The 22,165-nt window shown below is 46.1% G+C and overlaps 1 protein-coding gene across 3 annotated transcripts in view; it reads right to left on the reverse strand.

Annotated features, from left to right (window-relative positions):
* Window positions 1-10,091, reverse strand: part of NEDD4L (NEDD4 like E3 ubiquitin protein ligase) — a 491,133-nt gene extending 481,042 nt beyond the window's left edge. The window contains exon 1 of one of the 3 annotated variants that reach the window (XM_068251284.1): window positions 9,488-10,091. In XM_068251284.1, the coding sequence (XP_068107385.1) occupies window positions 9,488-9,532 (45 nt within the window). In that variant the 5' untranslated portion in view covers window positions 9,533-10,091. The remainder of the gene's footprint in view (window positions 1-9,487) is intronic. The other 2 variants (XM_068251285.1, XM_068251286.1) reach the window with 2 other exon arrangements.
* Window positions 10,092-22,165: the final 12,074 nt, after the last annotated feature.

Consider the following 22,165-nt stretch of genomic DNA (forward strand, 5'->3'; position numbering starts at 1 on the left):
TGAAATACAGTAACAGACTTTGATTGGCCCAGTTTCAGCATTTGTACATTTAAGGATCATCATTGCGAAAATCCATGTAAACACACAAATAAGTACAATTCTTCCACAGTAAAGAGCCATAAACCCCTTTTCCCCTATGTTGCTGTAACAGTAGGCGGTTCGGGGGACACCACAAAACACACCACGTTTTGGACTAGTCCATCTCCTCATAGGAAATGCTCAGGGTGTTCTTTATTTTCAAATGCACGTAGTAGATGAAAGTTGCTACATCCAGCTGCACAAAAAAATAAAAATAAATAAATAAAAATAATGCAGGGAGGAGGGAGGTTAGCCAACATTTTTGTATAGATCCTTTCCAGGGAGTGCCTTTATAAAGTATAAAGGCCATGCTGAGAATCCCCCATGGAGAGATGGGACTAAGATTTGTACTGCCTACTGTAAGTGAAAGCAACAGGAGAAAAAGTCATATGGTTCATTTTCCTCTGGAAGAAAAAAATACTTATTTTTGTGCGTTTATGTTAGAATTTCCTGCAATACTGGTCCTTTAAAGAGGGAGTGTAAACCTAGAAGGAAGAAAAAGGTCCCCCATTTATTGCAAAGCTCTGAGTTACAGCTGCAAGGATCAGTGGGAGGAACTCACTAGTAAATTATTAAAGGACAACTGAAGAGGGATAGATATGGGAGGCGGCCATATTTAAGATCCCAGCATGAAATTGATCAGGAATCGGTCTGCAGTGTATGGGCAGCTGACAGATCTCTCTAATCAGATTCCATTAGAGAGAGATTTGTCTCTTGATTGATCTGCCCATCATTGCTAGATGTATGGCCACCAGGGCCAGATTTACCATAAGGCACATGCCTACAGGCGCCTGATTGACGGATGGCTCCTTCCCTTCCCCAGTGCCTCCCTTTTCCTCTATGCCGAGTCCGAGCAGAGCCTAATTAATGAGTACTAAAAACTGAGGGTACCTCTGGCTACTAAAAGCTAGGGGACGCCTGTAGCTACCTACAGGGAAGGAAGGAAAAAGTGGCAGCTGGGACAGCGAGCACACTTGGGGTGCAGTTTGGTGGGGGGTTGTGGGGTCATAGAGGGCAAAGTAATGATTGGCATGCTGAATGCTTCATACACACTTGAGATAACAGTCTTTAGAAAAGGCAAGATCACAGACCAATCTTAGCCCCTTCCATGTAGTATGAGAGCCATACTCTACACAGTCTATTCTATGGAGCTGCACTCCCCAACAGATAAAATCTTTGCAAGATGCTGCACACAAAGATGCCCGTACACACTCAAAAGATCAATATCTGCAAAAGATCCATTCCTGCAAAATGCATTCATAGTCTATGAGATCTGCAGATCATACACACTTGGTTTAACAGACAATCATCTGCAGATCAGATTCACCAGGGTGGATTTTCAGATCTGCAGATGATTGCCAGATATGCAGATGAAGTCTGTTAAACAAGGTGTGTATGATGATCTGCAGATCTCATAGACTATGAATGCATTTTGCAGGAACAGATCTTTTGCAGATACTGATCTGTTAAATGTGTACAGGCATCTGTGTGTGCAGCATCTTGCAAAGATTTCTGTCTGATGGGGAGTTCAGCTCCATAGAATAGACTGTGTAGGTATGGCTCTCGTACTATATGGAATGGGGTAAAATTGGTCTGTGATCTTGCCTTTTCCAAAGACTGTTATCTCAAGTGTGTATGAAGCATAAGAACAGCAGCTCTAACTGCAGAGGCTGACAGATGAAGCAATAGAGGCCGGCGCAGAAGCCTTCAGGCCTAGTTTACCCCGACTGTTCAGCTTGATCTGCAAATGCCAAAAGAATAAAAAAAAAAAAAAAAAAAACACAACGATCATGAAGTCTAACGACGGACGAGCTACATCGTTAAAAACTAACTATCTAGCTTAGCGGATTTTTACCAATGACGATCGTTTGCAAAAGTAGTACATCGTTGGAAACGGTCGTTCGTACTAGGCTTGACATGTGCATTTCGCCATTTCTCCATGAAACTTCTCATTTTTATGCGCAATAGTTGCTTTACGTGATGCAACGTTCATTCTAACGATCAGATCGTTACACACATTTTAAAACTAACTTTACTTAGGTCGTTCTTTCATCAATTAAGAGTTTGTTCGTCGTTCTCAGCGAACGATCATTGTCGCATGTGTGTACGTAGAATCAGAAAGTGTCATGTGAACGAGGTCCTGACAGATTTTTTTCCTCTAGCATTTGATAACCGTTCATTAAAGTACCACCATCGTGAAGGGGGAGGGGGTAGAAGAAAAAATAAATAAAGTGTAAAAAACACATCCAGCGCTGCCCATAATTATTCATACCTCTCACGATATTGTGGAACAAAAACTCCTTCGCAGCTTTTATTTACATTTGAGCAATAATCAATAGAAGAAAAAAATAAATAAAAAAAAAACTTTATTGGCCATTACATCAATCAAATGTTTCCTATAATTGCAGACCATTGCATGTCTCCACAGGTATTGAGACCATTCATCTTTAGCAATGAGCCCTAAATCAGGTTGGATGGTCTTCTTGCCATTACCCTGATTAGCTCCCTTCACAGAATCTCAATTGGATTCAAGTCAGGACTTTGGCCGGGCCACTCTAAAATGTTAGAGTTCTTTGGAGGAGAGAAACCACACCCCTTACCTGGGGCTTCCATCAGCCCGCTGCAGCTATCATGTCCCACACCGTCCTATGATCCTCCATTCCCCGCCGCCGGACCCGGTCTTATTAGACTGCGGATGTGCTTGCTCCCGTGTGCGTCAGAGCGTACTGCGCTGTACAAGAAGACTTCATACTGCACAGTAAGCTCCCGATGACGAGCGCGGGAGCGAGCACTATTCGTCTAGTTAGACGAATATTTGACCGGGACCAGCGGAACCAAGGATTGTAGGAGGAGGACAGCGCAGAACATGACAGCTGCAGGGGGCCAGATAGAAGCCCCAGGTAAGTGTTGGTTTTTGTTTTATTAAAACACCCAAAGAACCCCTTTAATGTTGTCTGCTAACAATTTCTTCACCACTTTTGCTGTGTTTTTTGGGTCAGTGTCATGCTGAAATTCCTCTGGTGCCAAAGGCCAAATTTCCCTGCAGATTGCCTGATGAGAATACTCATGTATTGCTCTTTTTTCATAGTGCCGTTTACTGTGATTAGGTTCCCTGGGCCATTGGCTGCAAAACAAGCATTAGGTTCCAACCCCCCATGTTTGACAGTGGGGATGGGTTTTTTTTTTCCGTTTTTTCTTTTACGCCAAATGAAGGAAACATCATTGGAAAGAATTACATTTGTTTCATCTGACCATAACAGACCACACATCTTTGTCCAGATGAGCATTTGCATAGGCCAAGCAAGCTTTTGTGTGCCTTTTCTGGAGAAATGGCATCTTCCTTGGTCTGCATCCGTGGAACCCAACAGTGTGCAGTGTCTGTTGGACTGTACGCCCAACCCTAAAAGCCCCCCTTCCTAACATTGTATTTTTCATAATATATAAAAAAAAAAAAAAAAAAAAAAATAAAAATAAAAAAATAAAAAAAAAAAGTTGAGTGGGCCTGGGCACACAAATTCCTGTTGTGTTCCCAATAGCCAATATTTGCATTACAGCTGAAATTCCCTGCTACCATAGTTCTGCTTCTGATCTGGCCCACCTCCCTGCCTCTGTAGAACACAATTGGTGGGCACCATCCATTCACTCACTCACAATACAAGCCAGACATTTTTAAACAAGGATTTTTGTTTTCAAAACAGATGTATTGTGTTACACACAGAAGAATGTGAAGTTTGGCCTTGTTCACATAAAATCGCCAGCGCTAAGCGATTTATAGGGCCATTTTAAAGCGCTTTTCCACAGTGATGATTTTTTCCCCCCTTCCTGTCGTCAGTCATGAAGTGAATTCTGACCTAGAAATGAATACGATTCATTAAACGCTCAGGAAATCAAAAAAATTCAAAAAGCGCTTTTTCAAGCACCTTGCTATTTCCCTATAACTTTCTATTGAATCACAAACGATCAGAAAATAGTAGAGAGAGGTGGTCCAGACCACCCAGGAGACAGGTAGGAGGTTGCTAAGGAAATTGAGATCTTGTGAAACAGGGACCATTTTACAAAGATTACAAAAAAAAAAAAAAAAAAACACCCCACACCTGAACTGGAGCAGTGAGTCATGCTCAATGTAAGCTGTGTACACACACACACACACACACACACACACACACACACACACACACACACACACACACACACACACACACACACACACACACACACACACACACACACACACACACACACACACACACACACACACACACACACACACACACACACACACACACACACACACACACACACACACACACACACACACACACACACACACACACACACACACACACACACACACACACACACACACACACACACACACACACCAGGCTGAGAGGAAGCCTTGCTGTAACACACAGCTGAGAGGAAGCCTTGCTGTAACACACACACACCTACCTGAGAGGAAGCCTTGCTGTAACAGCTGAGAGGAAGCCTTGCTGTAACACACACACACACACACACACACCTACCTGAGAGGAAGCCTTGCTGTAACACACACACACCCCTACCTGAGAGGAAGCCTTGCTGTAACACACACACACCCCTACCTGAGAGGAAGCCTTGCTGTAACACACACACACCCCTACCTGAGAGGAAGCCTTGCTGTAACACACACACACACACACACACACACACACACACAGGAGGCCTTGCTGTAACACAAATATTCAGAAGACCTTTGTTTACACCAGTGGAAGCAGAGTGCCAGTTAGCCAAGGGAAACGCATTTTTTTTTAATTCATCTAGTTAATGCAACACAGCTCAAGCAAACATTACCCATGAATGTCTATTGGAACAGGGCCACCACAATACACAGAAGTTTCACAACAAGGAGGTTAGCTTGCCATTCGTGCCTGGCTGAAATCATCAACAAAACAAAAATTCCTAAAGTGAACTAAAATAAACCTCTCATGCCTAGGCTAAGAGAGAGAAAATGAGCCACTAAACTCCTAAATACAGGATTTACAACAATAAGAATTGGCAACAAGGAGCAATCTCTCCTTTAGACCCAACAGGACATTTGGCATTAGGGCAGACAATTGGGCCCAGGGCCGTGGGGGTTGGAACAAAAAAAAAAAAAAAAAAAAATCATGACTCCAACTCCTCAGGTTTATGAAACCGCCTACTCCAGGTACCCAAAATGGCTGACTCCAACTCCTTAGTCTAATACTTACCAGGGCTGGCGATTTGGTACAAAATCAGACTAAGTTTATGAAACCACCAACTCCAGGTACCCAAAATTGCTCCGACTCCAAAGCCCTGGTTGGGCCATTGAAGTGTTGGATGCAACGTCACAAAGCCGATTCTGGATCGGATTTCAGCATGAAATTGATCGGTAAATCGGCCTGCGGTGTATGAGCAGCCCAACAGATCTCTCTCCAATCAGATTCAATTATAGAGACAGATTTGTCTCTTGGTCGAAACGGCCCATCATCGCTAGCTTAAGACTGACAAGATTCGAGGGTCCGTATGCAGCAACAGTGGGGGCCAAGAGGGTGTGGAAAACCACTGGCCTATGCATTAGCTTCCCTCTATCGAGGTCAGCATTTTTGGTACTTATCCGTTAGCCGGGCGCATCCTCTAGGTGGCGACAAAACTCCACCAGAGTTACATCTTTCCCTACTATCCATGTCGGCCTGGAGGGGGAATAGTAATTAGCGCCACCTGCCGGATGCGCCCGGCTAACGGATAAGTACCACATTTTTTATTAAGGTTTCACCTCGGGTTAACACATTAGTACGATAAATTGCCTTATTTCAATTTATAGCCGGTGCTAACTAGGAAGCCATCATTAATGAGAAGCCACAAGTCTCTGCAGTTTCCTCATGATGGGTATACACTTCATATTAAAAAACCCTGTAAGATCAGCATCCATTTAGTGTAGGCCAACAGGTTTCCCTCATCCTGCTGGTAGCCCCCTTCCAGGCCATGCCTGTATACATAGCCGTGCTCATGTACACTGGCTGTGAGGATCAGTGATTGTGCAGATTGCACACGATGCGTAATCCCCAGGTGACAGCACACACCCTGACTACTGCAGCAGCAGTGACACGCCCCTCACACAGGAGTCCATGTCCAAACACCACAGCTGACAATACCTCAGGAAGAATGACACAAGAGACTCCACGTGCCTTTCTGAGAAAATCTGACAGCTCGCCCCCAGAGCTAGCATTTAACGAGATCCCTTCCAACCCACCCCCTTGTCACAGCACACCTGCAATCTCACAACACAGCTTCTGTGTATTAAACAGATACAGGAAGAAGTTCAGTTCTCTTCTTTTGACACTTTGCTAGGCTCGATAGCAGTAAGACAACATCTGTTGCATTGCGGACAGGAAAAGGACTCTCCTGGTAGCCAATGAGGAACTAGATGTCCAAGCATGACCAAGAGCCCTCAGTCTTGCCAACTCCTCAGACACATCTGAGGAGATTTGCGTAGAAGCTCCTGATCTATTAATCAAGAGACTGTTTCATACTTCTGACTAGCCAGTCACGATCAGCCCACACAGAAAGCAGGACCTAAGCAGGATTCATTTCTGACACGTGTTTGGCTAATCACACACACACACACACACACACACACACACACACACAATGAATCATGCATTGTTGAAAGAGAACAGTGTAGAGTAGTTAGTGCAGGGATCCGGCATCACTGAGATTCTGGGTTACATATCCACCAGAGAGCGACTGTGGCACAGTTTCAGAAGTTAAAGGACACCTGAAGTGAGAGATTTATGGAGATTTGCTATATTCCATTTCCTTTTACACAATGCTAATTGCCTGGCTGTCCTGATGATTCTCTGCCTCAGGGGTGTAACTACAGGGGAGCAGTCTCTGCAATGTGGATGGGGGCCCAGAGCTGTGAGGGAGCCCCTAACTACCAAGTCACTCCCTCCGACAAAAAGGGTCTATCCTTCAGATCAGGTGGTTTTGTGGCTACACTTGTTATGGGTTTGAAGATCCTGGTGGCCACACTTGTCTTACGACCCTTGTGAGATGGGCCTCCAAACTGAGAGTGGTCAAATGGGGCTGGCAAGGTAAAGAGTGTAAACATTGAGGGTCCCCAAAGTTTTGAAACAGGGGGGGGGGGGCACATGATTTATAGGTATGCCCCTGCTTTGGGCCAGTTTCCAGAAGGGCCGAGTGAAGTACTAATCTGCAGTTTACGGCAGGAGATTTGGATGGAGACACACTACCCATCTCTTATGTGGCTTGCAGTTCAAACCGTTCTGCAGTTTCCTGCAGCACCCACTCAAATCCAGAATTCAAGTGAAAACTGGCCCTAATCCTTTTAGCCATAGTCCTTAAACAAGCATACAGATCAGATGTTCCCCACTGTAGATTGCCTGGATTTGCTGTATGCTTGTTTCAAGTGTGTGATTCAGACACTACCGATACACACAAAAAAAAAAATCAGAAGGGCATTATTTAAAAAAATAAATATGGCAGCCTCCATATCCCTCTCAGTTCAGATGTCCTTTAAGACACGCTAGAAATTCCACACACCAATGCAGGTTATTCATGTGATATTAAAAAAGCATGTGACCAGACGCTGTGCAACTCACTCAAAGAAAACTTCCAATGTCCCCAATAAGTTCTACAACTCAACCAGATAGAACATTAGATTATAGGCACATATTAATGTGAACGCCCTGTTGAAATTTTTGGTAGGTTAAAAGATAAAAAAAAAAAAAAAAAAAAAAAAAAAAAAAAGTGTGACCCAAACATTCCACACTGGCAGTTGTAACAATAATGTCACCTCCTGGTCAACCAAAATAGCTACACAAGAGGCGGGGCTTCTCAGGGAGCAGCTTATGGCAGAATGCTGAAACCCCACCCTCACCATCTCAAGCCCCACCCACAGTGCCCAACTCCTTTAGAACACATGAGATGACATCACTACTGTTTACAACAGGCAGAGTGCATTGGAGGGGCACCAGTATCACAATCTGTGCAATCTACATTATCTAGCAATTCCAATTTAGTGTTTGGATAATGCAATCAGGTTACAGGATAGCAAGTACAGATTGCCTAATAGTTATGTAACCATACATAAACATCCATCCATATATCCAAAGACAGCAGAGCCATACAGGTCCCATCACAGATGCTGCACAACCTATTGACATCTTGAATCTATATACTGTGAATAAGCCATCTGGGGCATATACAGAGACAGCTGCAAAGTTTTCCCAAGACAACCAATCAGGTCTCAGCCCTCAACATAAAGATTAAATTGTTCGCTCAACACATCAACTGCTTCATTGCACCTCTTTCCACATCAGTCTCCCATCAGTTCAGAATCTTGATGAAATGCAGCAGACAAAACTGGAAATCAATTGAAAGTCCTTTCACACGACGACATCCGTTGCAATAGAAAATATCCTCATATCTCATTGCAATCTAATGATATTCCTATGGTACAATCACACTGCTGCGGTGGGTCCCTTCAGAGTGTGTTTAGTGGACGTGTGTTTACAGGGAAGCATACTTCCAATGCTACTGTATGTATCGCACTGCTAAGGCAGATTGCGACTTTTCAGCACTGTTGCAGTCTTATCGCAATGCAATGTGCATAGTGTGAAAAGACATTTATAATTTAGTATGACGGGGAAACACAAGAAGCTCAGCAGAGAATCAATATTGCATTGCAAAATACAGCAGCTGAAAACGCATTATAGCTCAGGAAGCTTTTATTTAGGACGGAGTAAAAAATATGGTTTGTCGAAGTTTGTGTAATTACTGATAAAGATATTCACACAATCTCCAAAAAAAAAAAAAAAAAAAAAAAAGTTCCTATATAGGCATACACATAATTATTATTGCAAGTATACAAACACCTGGAAGTAGTACGGTAACTAACGAAGAGTACAGTGGTATAGTACTGAAGCAATCTGAGTGGAGTACAGTAAATTTTTATATCAAGTTTAAATTTTAATACAACATATAAAAATGTATTCATGGCATGGACTGGGTATCTGACGTGTAAACAGGCACAAGTCCAGTCATCTGTCCCCAGCATCAGGCCCCTGGAAGTGACAGCTGTCACTCACCCCAGCAGGGTGCCATCCATCCCCTGACCCCAGCTGGACTGACAAGTCATGGAATGTTCAGCTCCCAACGTTCTATGACAAGAATCATCCCATCATTCCACAAGGTGCTCCTCCATGCCCCATCTGATGACAGCTGAGCCCAGCCAGGGAAGGGGGGGGGGGGTCATACCCCCCTCCCCCCAGTATTCCAGCCCAGAGCCACTTATTCATTAAAACTACACAGCTGCCGATGCTCAACAATGGACTTTGGGCATGACTGACACCACAGGCGGATGGAAACAGGAACTTGCACTTACTTCTTCTTCAGAAAGTCCATAAACTGGCTCCAGCACGGTGGCCATGACGTCTTCCAGTTAAGAGGGGGGGGGGGTCACAAGCCCCGGATTATCAGAAGGGGGGTCCCCCCTGTACAGGTCCACAGAGAGGCAGGTGATCCCCAGCACAGATCCCGGCTGGATCCTCCTGGAGGGAGCAGATTCCGGGGGTCAGGGCTGCTGGGGGTCCCCGGGCAGGCAAGGCAGAGCCCCCCCTGTAAAGTGATGGATCTGGATGTGGGCTGCTGCCTGTGATGGAGGGAAGGGGAGGGGGAGAGTGATAGAGATCCCTTCCTGGCCTTGCACAGGGAGCAGGCAGGAGGCAGCCCCAGCCTATATAGGCGTGGAGAGCATGCTCTGCGCCCAATCCGCTCTGCGCCCAATCAGCCTGCGCCCAATCAGCAATGGTGAAGAATCCTCAACTTCTTGTCCCTTCCCCGGGCTGGAGATGCCCGGCAGCGGCAGGAGGGCCGCGGATCCCCCTCCCCTGATCTCCGGCTGATCAGCCAGCCGTGCCCCGCAGTTCTGTCTCCGGTTTGTTTTGGTAAACACGTCGTACGGATCACGCAAATAAAAATCCCACTTCCTCCCATTCTCCTCCCGTAGAGGCAGATTCTGCCATGGAGAAAGCTGCTGCGTCGGAGCAACGGCGCCACCTAGCGACGCGAAGCAGAAAGACACGATGGAAGAACAAAATACACTACAGTATGGTGTTTTTATCATCAGTAATGAATTCAGATAGGGTTGATATCTTCTGCAGTGCTTTACAGAGTTTATAGTCATGCCACTAATGCTTAAAGAGACTCTGAAGCGAGAATAAATCTCGCTTCAGCGCTCAAAGTTAGCAGGGGCACAGGGGCGGAGATATGCGCTGACAGACGCGCGTGAGGCAGGGCTGCGGCGGTTAGCAGGAAGCGCTCCCGGGCTGTACAGAGGGGATTTGGGGGTGAAGGTACCCCCGTTAAGCCGCGGGATAGCGGCGGTTTAGCAGGGGCACACATGCCCCTGCTATTTATGAGGTCTGAAGCGAGATTTATTCTCGCTTCAGACTCTCTTTAAAGGACTTCGATATGAAATACCAAATCTATTTTTTACTCGCCTGGGGCTTCTTCCAGCCCCTCACAACCGTCTCAGTCCCTCGCCCCAGCCCGATCCTCCTCCATCTCCTGCTGGTCGGCCACAATGATGGCGATCCGCTGGTGGGGTCGCCTCTTCTACACGGACACACGTGTCTGCGTGTCTACATCATCTGGCGCATTCTGCGCCTGTGCACAACTACGTGCCAGATGATGTGGACACAGGCACAGAAAAGTCGACCCGCCGGCGGGGTGGCAAACATTACGGGCAGCCAGCGGGACAATGCGGAGGACCGCAGCTGCAGCGAGGGACTGAGACTGCTGCGAGAGGCTGGAAGAAGCCCCAGGTTAGCAAAAAATAGATTCAGTAATTCACATCGGAAGACCCCATTCTCACTTGCAAAACGCAAAATGCTAGCGTTTTGCTCAGGCGATTTTTGGCGATTAACACAAAAAAAAATCGACATTCGCACTTGGCGATTTTTTCGCATTTGCGTTTAGCGCTTCTATAGCACTATATGCGATCGCCAGAAAATCGCCTGAAAATGGTGCAGGCTACACGTTTGCGTTTGATGATTTGCGTTAATCGCCGGTGATTAACACAAATCGCCCAAGTGACAACGGGCCCATAGGGTATTATTGCTCTAGCGCTTTAAAAAGCGGTAGTGCTTCAGCGTTTTGCCGAAATCGCCAGCAAAACGCTCCAGTGTGTATGGGCCCTAAAAGGGCGCCCAGGAAAGCCGATAGAAGTAGAATATCTGTAAATTTACAGTTATTATACATTTAAAGTGTAAAGAAGGATCATAAAATATCAGTATTATATTTTACTATAACCAAACCTAACCCTTTCTCACATAGAACCCTCCCCCCTAACCTGAGTAACATGTGACATGATGAAATAGACATGTGTATGTACAGAGCCTAGCACACAAATAACAATGCTGTGTTCCTTTTTTTCTTTCTCTCCCTGAAAAAGTTAAACATCAGGTATGTAAGTGGCATCCTGTCTGGGTCAGACTACAGTGTTACCCTCACTAATAAGAAATTACAACTATAAAACACTTTCCTAGCAGGAAATGGCTTCGGAGAGCAGGAAAGAGATTGAAAGGGTCAATAGTTCATAGATTTTAGCTCTGGCATACTTCAATGAATGTGTCATTCGTTTATTTTCAGCTCAGGTGTCGTTTAACCATCAATGAAACTTGTTTTATTAGAAAAATGTTAAATATTGCAGTGACAACAGATGTAAAAAGCCAGGCATATGAAGCTTTATGCCTGGTACACACCATGCAATTTCCCATTAGATAGATGGGTCAATAATTTCCGACAGATCCAATCAGATTTCTGATCGTTTTTTTTTCTGATCAAATTTTCTGATAACTTTTATGGAAATCGATCAGAAAAACAATCGGAAATCAGATCGGACCTGTCAAAAATTATTTATTTGGCCCATCTAGCTGACGGGAAATTGCATGGAGGGTACCAGGCTTAAAGCCTCATCTACACGAGTAGAAGAGGCTCCGATCCGGCGGCGTCCCCGCTCACCGCGCATGCGCCGGATTCGATTCCCCGCTCGTCCCCGCCGGCGCCGCTTATCTTCCGCTCGATTCCTTGCCATTGTCCCCTCGCGGGGAGCGAGCAGGGAATCGGCGGTGGGGAGATCCGTCCTGTCGGATCTTATCAATCGAGCCGCATCAGCGCCTCGATTGATAAGGAACATCGCCGCCGCATCTACGCGTGTAGATGCGGCTTAAAGGATACCCCAACTGAAATGTGACATAATGAGATAGACATGTGTATGTACAGTGCCTAGCACACAGATAACTATGCTGTGTTCCTTTTTTTCTTTCTCTGCCTGAAAGAGTTAAATATCAGGTATGTAAGTGGCTGACTCAGTCCTGACTAAGACAGGAAGTGACTACAGTGTGACCCTAACTGATAAGAAATTCCCCTTTTTTTACCTCTTTCTTGCTCTCAGAAGCCATTTTCTGCTAGGAAAGTGTTTTATAGTTGGAATTTCTTATCAGTGAGGGACACACTGTAGTCACTTCCTGTCTGAGTCAGGACTGAGTCAGCCACTTGCATACCTTATATTTAACTCTTTCAGGCAGAAAAATAAAAAAAGGAACACAGCATAGTTATCTGTGTGCTAGGCACTGTACATACACATGTCTATCTCATTATGTCACATTTCAGTTGGGGTATCCTTTAAGACCATAAACCCTACACAGATCACTATCCAGCTAGCTAAAAACAAACAAGGTGAAAATGCAGCAGCAGCATTCATGTTGCAGATCTTGAGATTAAATAGTCCATATGTCACCTAGTGGTGACAGATACCGGCCAGGATCTGTTTTGGACAAAATATTGTAACACAAAGAGGTAGCGCCACTGAGGATCAGCTGTACACCACACTATCCTTCTCCCAATTAAACAAATGACATGGGCTCAACATCAATCTCTCAATATACTAATAGCTTATAACATATTCTATATCAGTCCATTGGAAACAAAACAGTCTCTAAAGTGACTTGATCGCCTATCTTCAGAATCCTTCAATTTTTTCCACGATGGCAATAGATATCCTCCACCACACCCTTTGTGCCAAACTCACCGTCCACCTAGACCCTCAGACAGGTCTAGTCACGCCTTGGGACCATTACCAGGTTGTCCCCCACCTCTCTGGCACGGATAATGATGATTCACCCTTGTCCCTCTCTTCACCAATCACCGTCTTCTTAATATATATTGCTGGACTCCAAAAACCTCAATAAAAAGGACCTCTCATAGCGTAATACTGAATAGCATTTATTACTTTAAAACACAGATTGCACTCACGTTTTCCAAGTTAAAATCAAAGCACAGAGTTTTTCTTGAGGCGGGCTCTCCCCCGCTATTGTTGGCCGCAGGCAGGCTGGTTGCTGTAGTCCCTCCGTGTGCTACACCGTTGGTGCGCGCTCCCCTCCGGCTACACTCCACGTGAGACGCCTGCCGCTCGATGAACGCTTCCTGCTTGCGTGATTAGGCTCCGCCCGACATGTTTCGTCATCAAATGACTCATCAGGGACACGGGCCAACCACGCAGCAGGCTCTACAAATACGTGCGTGATCTCCTTCCCCCTCCCATCCACGCCACCCATCTGTCAGCCTCCAATGGGAGCTCTTACCACCCCAAACACTTTATCCCCACTCGTAGCACCCAGCCTACTGTGCACGGAGGAAAACCGCCCTTACAAGCCATATATACATACATTAATATCAAGATCTTACGACCATAAAAAGAGCCTTCCCTAGCTTAATAATCTCTCCCTCCTATCACATCAAATCTCTATTTATACTTGACATACCAATATTGTACTAAAATTATATTCCCTATTTTTCAGTAAAAAATGCTGATAAAAACAAAAATAATGATGAATTCCCTGATACTAGTCAAAAGTCCCCTACTTTCCATACCCCTAAAAACGAATAAAACACTCCTTTTACGCTATGTTCCTAATCCTTTAATCTCAGTCTTCCCACCCCCCATATTCCATTTTTCAATCACCCAGAAAACATTTGATATCCACATCTATGTTCAACCCTCCTGGTCTCAGTGTACCCATATTGTATATCCACCTGGTCTCCTCTTGGGAGACCATCCGGGTCATATCACATCCTCGCCAGGAGGGGATAATTTTTTTAATAGCACAAAAAGACAAAAGTTTGGGATCACAATTATGACCTTCCCCAAAATGGGCTGATAGGCTATGATTAGGGAAACCTTTACGTATATTTCTTACATGCTCCCCCATCCTTTCCTTCAGAGTTCGAGTGGTTCTGCCAATATATTGCCATCCACACACACACCAGGCCATATAAACCACATACCTATCATTACATGTCACAAATTGTTTAATCCTATATTCCTTTCCATTACTAAATGAAGTAATAGAGGAGGTTTTCACCCCCCTAGCCTCCCTGCAGGCCAGACAGGCCCTGCATGGGAAGAAGCCGGGTGTCTGCCACCCCTGCATTCTAGGTGGTTTGACCGGGTTCACACAACTGGGCGCAAGGATTTGCTTGAGGTTCTGTGCCTTCCTATATATAAATTTCCATGAGAGAGGAACAGAAGGGATATATCCTCAAGTTGCTAAGGTTCGCTTTAGAACGTAATTATTTTTGGCACAATGGGAGTTTTTACAGGCAGCACAAAGGATGTGCGATGGGGGCTAGTTATGCTCCTAGCCTTGCGAATTTATTTATGGGAAAGTGGGAAGAGGGGATACTGGGGGAGGCCACACAGGTTAAGGCATGGGGGCGTTTCATAGATGATTTATTCTTTGTATGGGGAGGGGGGGAAATGGGATTGCAGGAATTTATTAATAAATTGAACAGCAACAATGTGGGTATATCCCTAACAGCTGAATCCAGTGAGGAGAAAATCCATTTTTTAGATCTAGAGATCATGAGGTATGAAGGAAGGGTTAGAACTAAGAGTTACTTTAAAACAACAGACAGGAATGGGTATATATCTGTAAAAAGTTCCCATCACCCATCCTGGATAAAGGGGATACCGAAGGGACAGTTTCTGCGTATGCGTAGAAACTGTACGGATTTGGATGATTATGATGAGCAGGCAGGACTATTGAAAAACAGATTCCTTGAGAAGGGGTATGAGGAGAATCAGTTGCAAATGGAAATTGAGACAGTTAGACAAAGGAGGAGGGAGGAGCTCCTCACAAACCGGACTAATGAAGGGGATCAAGGTGAGTATGACCTGGCATTTATTACAGGTTTCAGTACACAGTACAGAGATTTGCAGCGAATCATTCACAAACATTGGGATGTACTGGGGACGGATCGGGTGCTGGGGACCATCATTCCACCTAGACCAAAATTTATATATAGGAAGGCACAGAACCTCAAGCAAATCCTTGCGCCCAGTTGTGTGAACCCGGTCAAACCACCTAGAATGCAGGGGTGGCAGACACCCGGCTTCTTCCCATGCAGGGCCTGTCTGGCCTGCAGGGAGGCTAGGGGGGTGAAAACCTCCTCTATTACTTCATTTAGTAATGGAAAGGAATATAGGATTAAACAATTTGTGACATGTAATGATAGGTATGTGGTTTATATGGCCTGGTGTGTGTGTGGATGGCAATATATTGGCAGAACCACTCGAACTCTGAAGGAAAGGATGGGGGAGCATGTAAGAAATATACGTAAAGGTTTCCCTAATCATAGCCTATCAGCCCATTTTGGGGAAGGTCATAATTGTGATCCCAAACTTTTGTCTTTTTGTGCTATTAAAAAAATTATCCCCTCCTGGCGAGGATGTGATATGACCCGGATGGTCTCCCAAGAGGAGACCAGGTGGATATACAATATGGGTACACTGAGACCAGGAGGGTTGAACATAGATGTGGATATCAAATGTTTTCTGGGTGATTGAAAAATGGAATATGGGGGGTGGGAAGACTGAGATTAAAGGATTAGGAACATAGCGTAAAAGGAGTGTTTTATTCGTTTTTAGGGGTATGGAAAGTAGGGGACTTTTGACTAGTATCAGGGAATTCATCATTATTTTTGTTTTTATCAGCATTTTTTACTGAAAAATAGGGAATATAATTTTAGTACAATATTGGTATGTCAAGTATAAATAGAGATTTGATGTGATAGGAGGGAGAGATTATTAAGCTAGGGAAGGCTCTTTTTATGGTCGTAAGATCTTGATATTAATGCATGTATATATGGCTTGTAAGGGCGGTTTTCCTCCGTGCACAGTAGGCTGGGTGCTACGAGTGGGGATAAAGTGTTTGGGGTGGTAAGAGCTCCCATTGGAGGCTGACAGATGGGTGGCGTGGATGGGAGGGGGAAGGAGATCACGCACGTATTTGTAGAGCCTGCTGCGTGGTTGGCCCGTGTCCCTGATGAGTCATTTGATGACGAAACATGTCGGGCGGAGCCTAATCACGCAAGCAGGAAGCGTTCATCGAGCGGCAGGCGTCTCACGTGGAGTGTAGCCGGAGGGGAGCGCGCACCAACGGTGTAGCACACGGAGGGACTACAGCAACCAGCCTGCCTGCGGCCAACAATAGCGGGGGAGAGCCCGCCTCAAGAAAAACTCTGTGCTTTGATTTTAACTTGGAAAACGTGAGTGCAATCTGTGTTTTAAAGTAATAAATGCTATTCAGTATTACGCTATGAGAGGTCCTTTTTATTGAGGTTTTTGGAGTCCAGCAATATATATTAAGAAGACGGTGATTGGTGAAGAGAGGGACAAGGGTGAATCATCATTATCCGTGCCAGAGAGGTGGGGGACAACCTGGTAATGGTCCCAAGGCGTGACTAGACCTGTCTGAGGGTCTAGGTGGACGGTGAGTTTGGCACAAAGGGTGTGGTGGAGGATATCTATTGCCATCGTGGAAAAAATTGAAGGATTCTGAAGATAGGCGATCAAGTCACTTTAGAGACTGTTTTGTTTCCAATGGACTGATATAGAATATGTTATAAGCTATTAGTATATTGAGAGATTGATGTTGAGCCCATGTCATTTGTTTAATTGGGAGAAGGATAGTGTGGTGTACAGCTGATCCTCAGTGGCGCTACCTCTTTGTGTTACAATTGTTGTTTGATAAGGGAGGAGGCGAACAGGGGGAGGCTGTGTTAACTGTTAACTGTTAATACTGGTATCGTTCAATCTGCAGGGCGCATCTAGTGCTGGCGCGCGTGTGCTTTTGGTATATATTTGGACAAAATATGTCCGTCCGTCTCCCCCGTAGTTTGAGGGGTGAGTGAATTAACCAGCATGCTAGCAGGTAGGAGGGTAGCCAGTGCACTGCTCCACCAGTTTATTTTGCATTTTATTCAGCAAAAGGTAAAACTGTACAAAAAGAAGCATTAAATGGATCCTGAACAGACCTGTTAAAAGTAAATCTGAACTCACCTGGGGCTTCTTCCAGCTCCCTGTAGACCTTGAAGTCCCTCGGCGTCCTCTGGATCCAGTCCGTGATCCCGCTGGTGGCCCTGCTAGTGCGGCGACTTTTTTTGAAGTTGTGAGCCATTGCGCATGCGTGGCCCATCCGCGCACCCAACTCGACCATGCGCCTTTTCAGTCTTTTGAGAACTGCACATGCGCAGGAGGCTTATGGCGCATGAATGAGTCAGGTGCGCAGACGGGCGCAGTAGCACAGTGGCTCGCGACTTCAGACTAAGGCGCCACACTAACTGGGCTGCCAGCAGGACCACGGACAGGACCCAGAGGATGCCGAGGGACCTTGCACTCTACGGGGGCTGGAGGAAGCCCCAGGTAAGTTCAGATTTGCTTCTAACAGGTCTGCTCATGGTCCCTTTAAGTTATAAATGTTAGATGGCACTGCAATAAATCAATAAAGCACATGTGCAGTTCTGTAAGGCTGATATTGTTTGACCTCTTGGGCCTGGCAGGAGCCTAACTCTTCAGGTACCAAAGTCCAGCAGTCACCCTCATTCCTGAGATAACGTTTACTTGTGAGTCATGTGACCAGCATTAGGAGGTGGCGGTGTGCAGTTCTCATTACATTTTCCCAGCACCTGGGGGTGGTGAGCTGCGAGTTACGCATATTGTGAGGGCAATCACACATTTGCAGTGCTGGCTGTTTCTAGAAGCCAGACTTGGAAGCCGGCCACATTTTTCGCACGCTTTCCGAAATGTGAAATGAGCTAAACTGCTGAGCGTCTTGTAAAAAGTAAAATTTAAAGGTTAACTCCTGCTAGCCTCATACTTATCCCAATAACTAATTCACCTAGTGGTTTCTGTGTAGCAGAATGCATGGAAAACGATGTGATTAGTTTCACGAGGTGATAGATTTATAAGGCTCTGATTGGCTGATCCTAAATTGTCACTTCTGTTTCCTCTCTGTAGGCTAAATGTGCGTCTATCAGCCAGTCTGTCAGTCAGTGTGCCCCTGCCAGTCCAGTTCGCAGCCTATCGGATGGTGCACTTTGCCATTCCAGTCCACAGGCACTTTGCCAGTCCAGTCCGCAGCCTGTCAGATAGTCCACTTTGCCACGGGGCTCTGGAGTCGGTACAAAAATCCTAGGACTCCGACTTCTCAGGTTAGTATTGCACCGACTCCTCGACTCCGACTCCTCTAATTTGCATATTATAATCTTGTTGTACACTTAGGAATTTTAAAAGACAACTGAACTGAGAGGGATATGGAGGCTGCCATATTTGTTAAACAATACCAGTTACCTGGCTATCCAGCTGATCTTCTGCCTCTAATCCTTTTAGTCATAGACTTCGGCCTCGTTCACATCATACGTGCTTCTGTGCGCATTTGGAAGCGCGTCTGACGTGGTAACACGCAAGAACGGCAGAAGGGTATAAACAGCCCTTCTGCCGTTCACATCAAGGGCTTGATTCACTAAACCGTGATAAATCAAATATCACACCTTATCAAAGATATCACACCTTATCAAAGTTAACATGCCTTATCAGAGTAGCATAGCGAGCGCTACGAATCCGCAGGGGCTCAGGGCAGGACGAGTGTCGTTGCCAATTAGCAGGCATAAGTTTGTAGCGCTCGCTATGCTACTTTGATAAGGCCTGTTAACTTTGATAAGGTGTGATATCTTTGGCAGTTCTCTAGTCAGAGGGGAAGCTTTGACACACGACCAATTAGACGAGGTTGCTGGCACCAGAGCGGCCAATCACAGCTGCCCGCTGCTCCTTTTGCTAACTGGTGCCGATGGTCTCACGGGCGGGACCACAGCACTGTCATTGGGCCAATCACTGCACTTGATCAGTAGCAGTGACCGATCAGCTGTCACCATCTGCACCAGTTATCAAAAGGAGCAGTGGGCGGCTGTGATTGGCCGGTCTGGTGCCAGCAGCCCCGCCTGATTTGGTGAGGGGCCAGGTGGCCCAAACAACCCCCTCCCCCCCCCCCCCCCCCGAGTTTGCTGCCAGAATCATGTGATATAGGTGCCTTTATGGTAGGTCCACCCTGGAGCTTTGGTGTAGTGCAGTTCTCCTGCGAGGGACTCTCCCGCCGTGGGAGAATCGCACCTCACAATACCGATATTCTACTTTGGGAACATCTCGCACCCATTTTATCACACAGCCCTTGTAAATATATGCATCCTTAGTACCCAATCAACTACATAGAACAATTATATCACGCTTTTCTCCTGGCAGACACAAAGCTCTAGAGCTGCAGCCACTAGGGGGCACTCTACAGGCAGGAGCAGGGTTAGAGATTCTTGCCAAGGTCTCCTTACTGAATAGGTGCTGGCTTACTGAACAGGCAGAGCCGAGATTCTAACCCAGGGCTCCTGTGTCAGAGGCAGAGCCCTTACCCAATACACTATCCAGCCACAGGATACAGTAAGTAGGTGAAATGGCAGCAGTATATTATTGCTAAAGCACCCACCTATTAATAAGAACAGTGATTAGTACTCCGAACCATTCTTGTCTCTGTGCCAGAATGTTGCAGGAGGTAGACACACGCACATACATGTTATAGTTTGCCCACCTCTCTCGGCACATCAGAGCCTGGCTGTGCCCCTGAGTTTAGGTGTGGTAGAGCCATACTATGCCAGAGGCATTCAACACTAAGAGGAAACCTGCACTTGACCTACAATGACTCTCTCGCTCTTCTTAAACATTGAAAGAGAGGTTTTCTCTGTTGTGCTGGATAATTCTGTGTCCTATGACAATGATGTGGCATTAAAGGAATACTGTAGGGGGAGGGGAGGAAGAGTGCTGAACTTACCTGGGGCCTCTAATGGTCCCCCACAGACATCCTGTGCCCGTGCAGCTACTCACCGATGCTCTGGCCCCGCCTCCGGTTCACTTCTGGAATTTCAGACTTTAAAGTCTGAAAACCACTGCGCCCATCGTGCCGTGTCCTCCCTCCCACTGACGTCACCAGGAGTGTATTGTGCAGGCCCAGTATGGTCTGTGACTGCACAATACACTCCTGGTGACATCAGCTGGAGGGAGGACACGGCAACGCAGGCGCAGTGGTTTTCCTATTTTGAAGTCGGAAATTCCAGAAGTGAACCGGAGGCGGGGCCGGAGCATTGGTGAGTGGCTGCGCGGGCACAGGATGTCTGCGGGGGGCCATTAGGAGCCCTGGGTAAGATCAACTCATTTTCCCCCGACCTCCCTACAGTATCCCTTTAAAGAGAAGGCCTCAATGTAGTGGTTAAAGTGGACCTGAACTCTTGTACAGGACAGAAGGAAAGAATAGAGAAATGCACCCTGTATGTATTTAGAGAGTTGAGCCTGTCTAAGGCCCTTTCACATTACCAAACGCAGATGGCCGTGCGATCAGAACGCAACGGGTATGAACGCACGCCATCTATGTTTGCATGCATTCTGTGGCTGATACCATTCCATGAAAGTGAGTGGGTCAGCTGTGCGTTTTGGGAAAAATGCGTACAGCATGCGTTCGCGCACCGCACTGGTCCACAACACATGCAGTGTGAACATCAGACAGTGCAGTCTATGCACTACTGATGTTGGTGCCTGTCTGCCTCCCGCATGCGGTGCTGAAATACGGCCAAGCTAGCGTTTTCACGTGAAAACGCTAGCGCGGCCATGATATGAGTTATCACGGTTTAGTGAATCAAGCCCATAGAGTGCCCCCTAGTGGCTGCAGCTCTGACGCTTTGAGTCCACCAGAAGAAAAGCGCAATATAATGTTATTTGTCTTGTCATGTCATTGAGCATACATGTGTTTTCATTACTGGAATATCTATGGCATTTTAAGCAAACCTGTAAGTTTATCAAAGGGAAAAGTTAGATACTTACCTCAGTAGAGGGAAGCCCCTGGATCCTCCAGAGGTTTCCCATGTCCTCCTGGAGACCACCGCTGGATGCCAGGCCCTCCGGAAGTTAGCACGGGTGCGCTCCTGTGTCTGTGAATGAGTGCAGATGCACTGCATGGGCACAGGACACTTTCCCCTGCGCAATCGCATGGAATTGCTCATGCTTGGCGGAAAAAGCCAAAACTGAGCAGCTCAGTTTTTCAGGGGGTTTTCCTCTACTTTTGGGAAACGTTTGTTTTTTGTTTTGTTTTTTAAGTCGCAGGTGTCCTTGAACCTGCCTACCGGTTCATTTATTCCTGGATTTCTGGATACATTTTTTTCAAATTAGGGCAGGTGGCAGGTAGAGGTCGGTGCAGGCGGCAGGTAGAGAGTAGTCAAAATCCAGGCAGAGGTGGGTGCAGGCGGCAGGCAGAGAGTAGTCAAAATCCTGGCAGAGGTGGGTGCAGGCAGAGAGTAGTCAAAATCCAGGCAGAGGCCGGTGCAGGCAGAGAGTAGTCAACATCCAGGAAGAGGTCGGTGCAGGCGGCAGGCAGAGAGTAGACAAAATTAAGGCAGAAGTCGGTGCAGGCGGCAGGCAGAGAGCAGTCAAAATCCAGGAAAAAATCGGTAACAGTAAGGCAGATCAGCAGAAAAATTAGCTCAGAAGCAGTTGGTAACCAAATGGCTATATTGTTAACATCCTGTGCTGTCAAATGAGCTTATCTGCCATCTCTGCCATGGCAGTCATGTGACACAAGAGAGATCAAATTACAACTTGTGATTAGAGACAAATGAGGTGGAATTAGAG

Source organism: Hyperolius riggenbachi, chromosome 1 (assembly GCF_040937935.1).
Source record: "Hyperolius riggenbachi isolate aHypRig1 chromosome 1, aHypRig1.pri, whole genome shotgun sequence".
In the NCBI taxonomy this organism is placed as follows: domain Eukaryota; kingdom Metazoa; phylum Chordata; class Amphibia; order Anura; family Hyperoliidae; genus Hyperolius; species Hyperolius riggenbachi.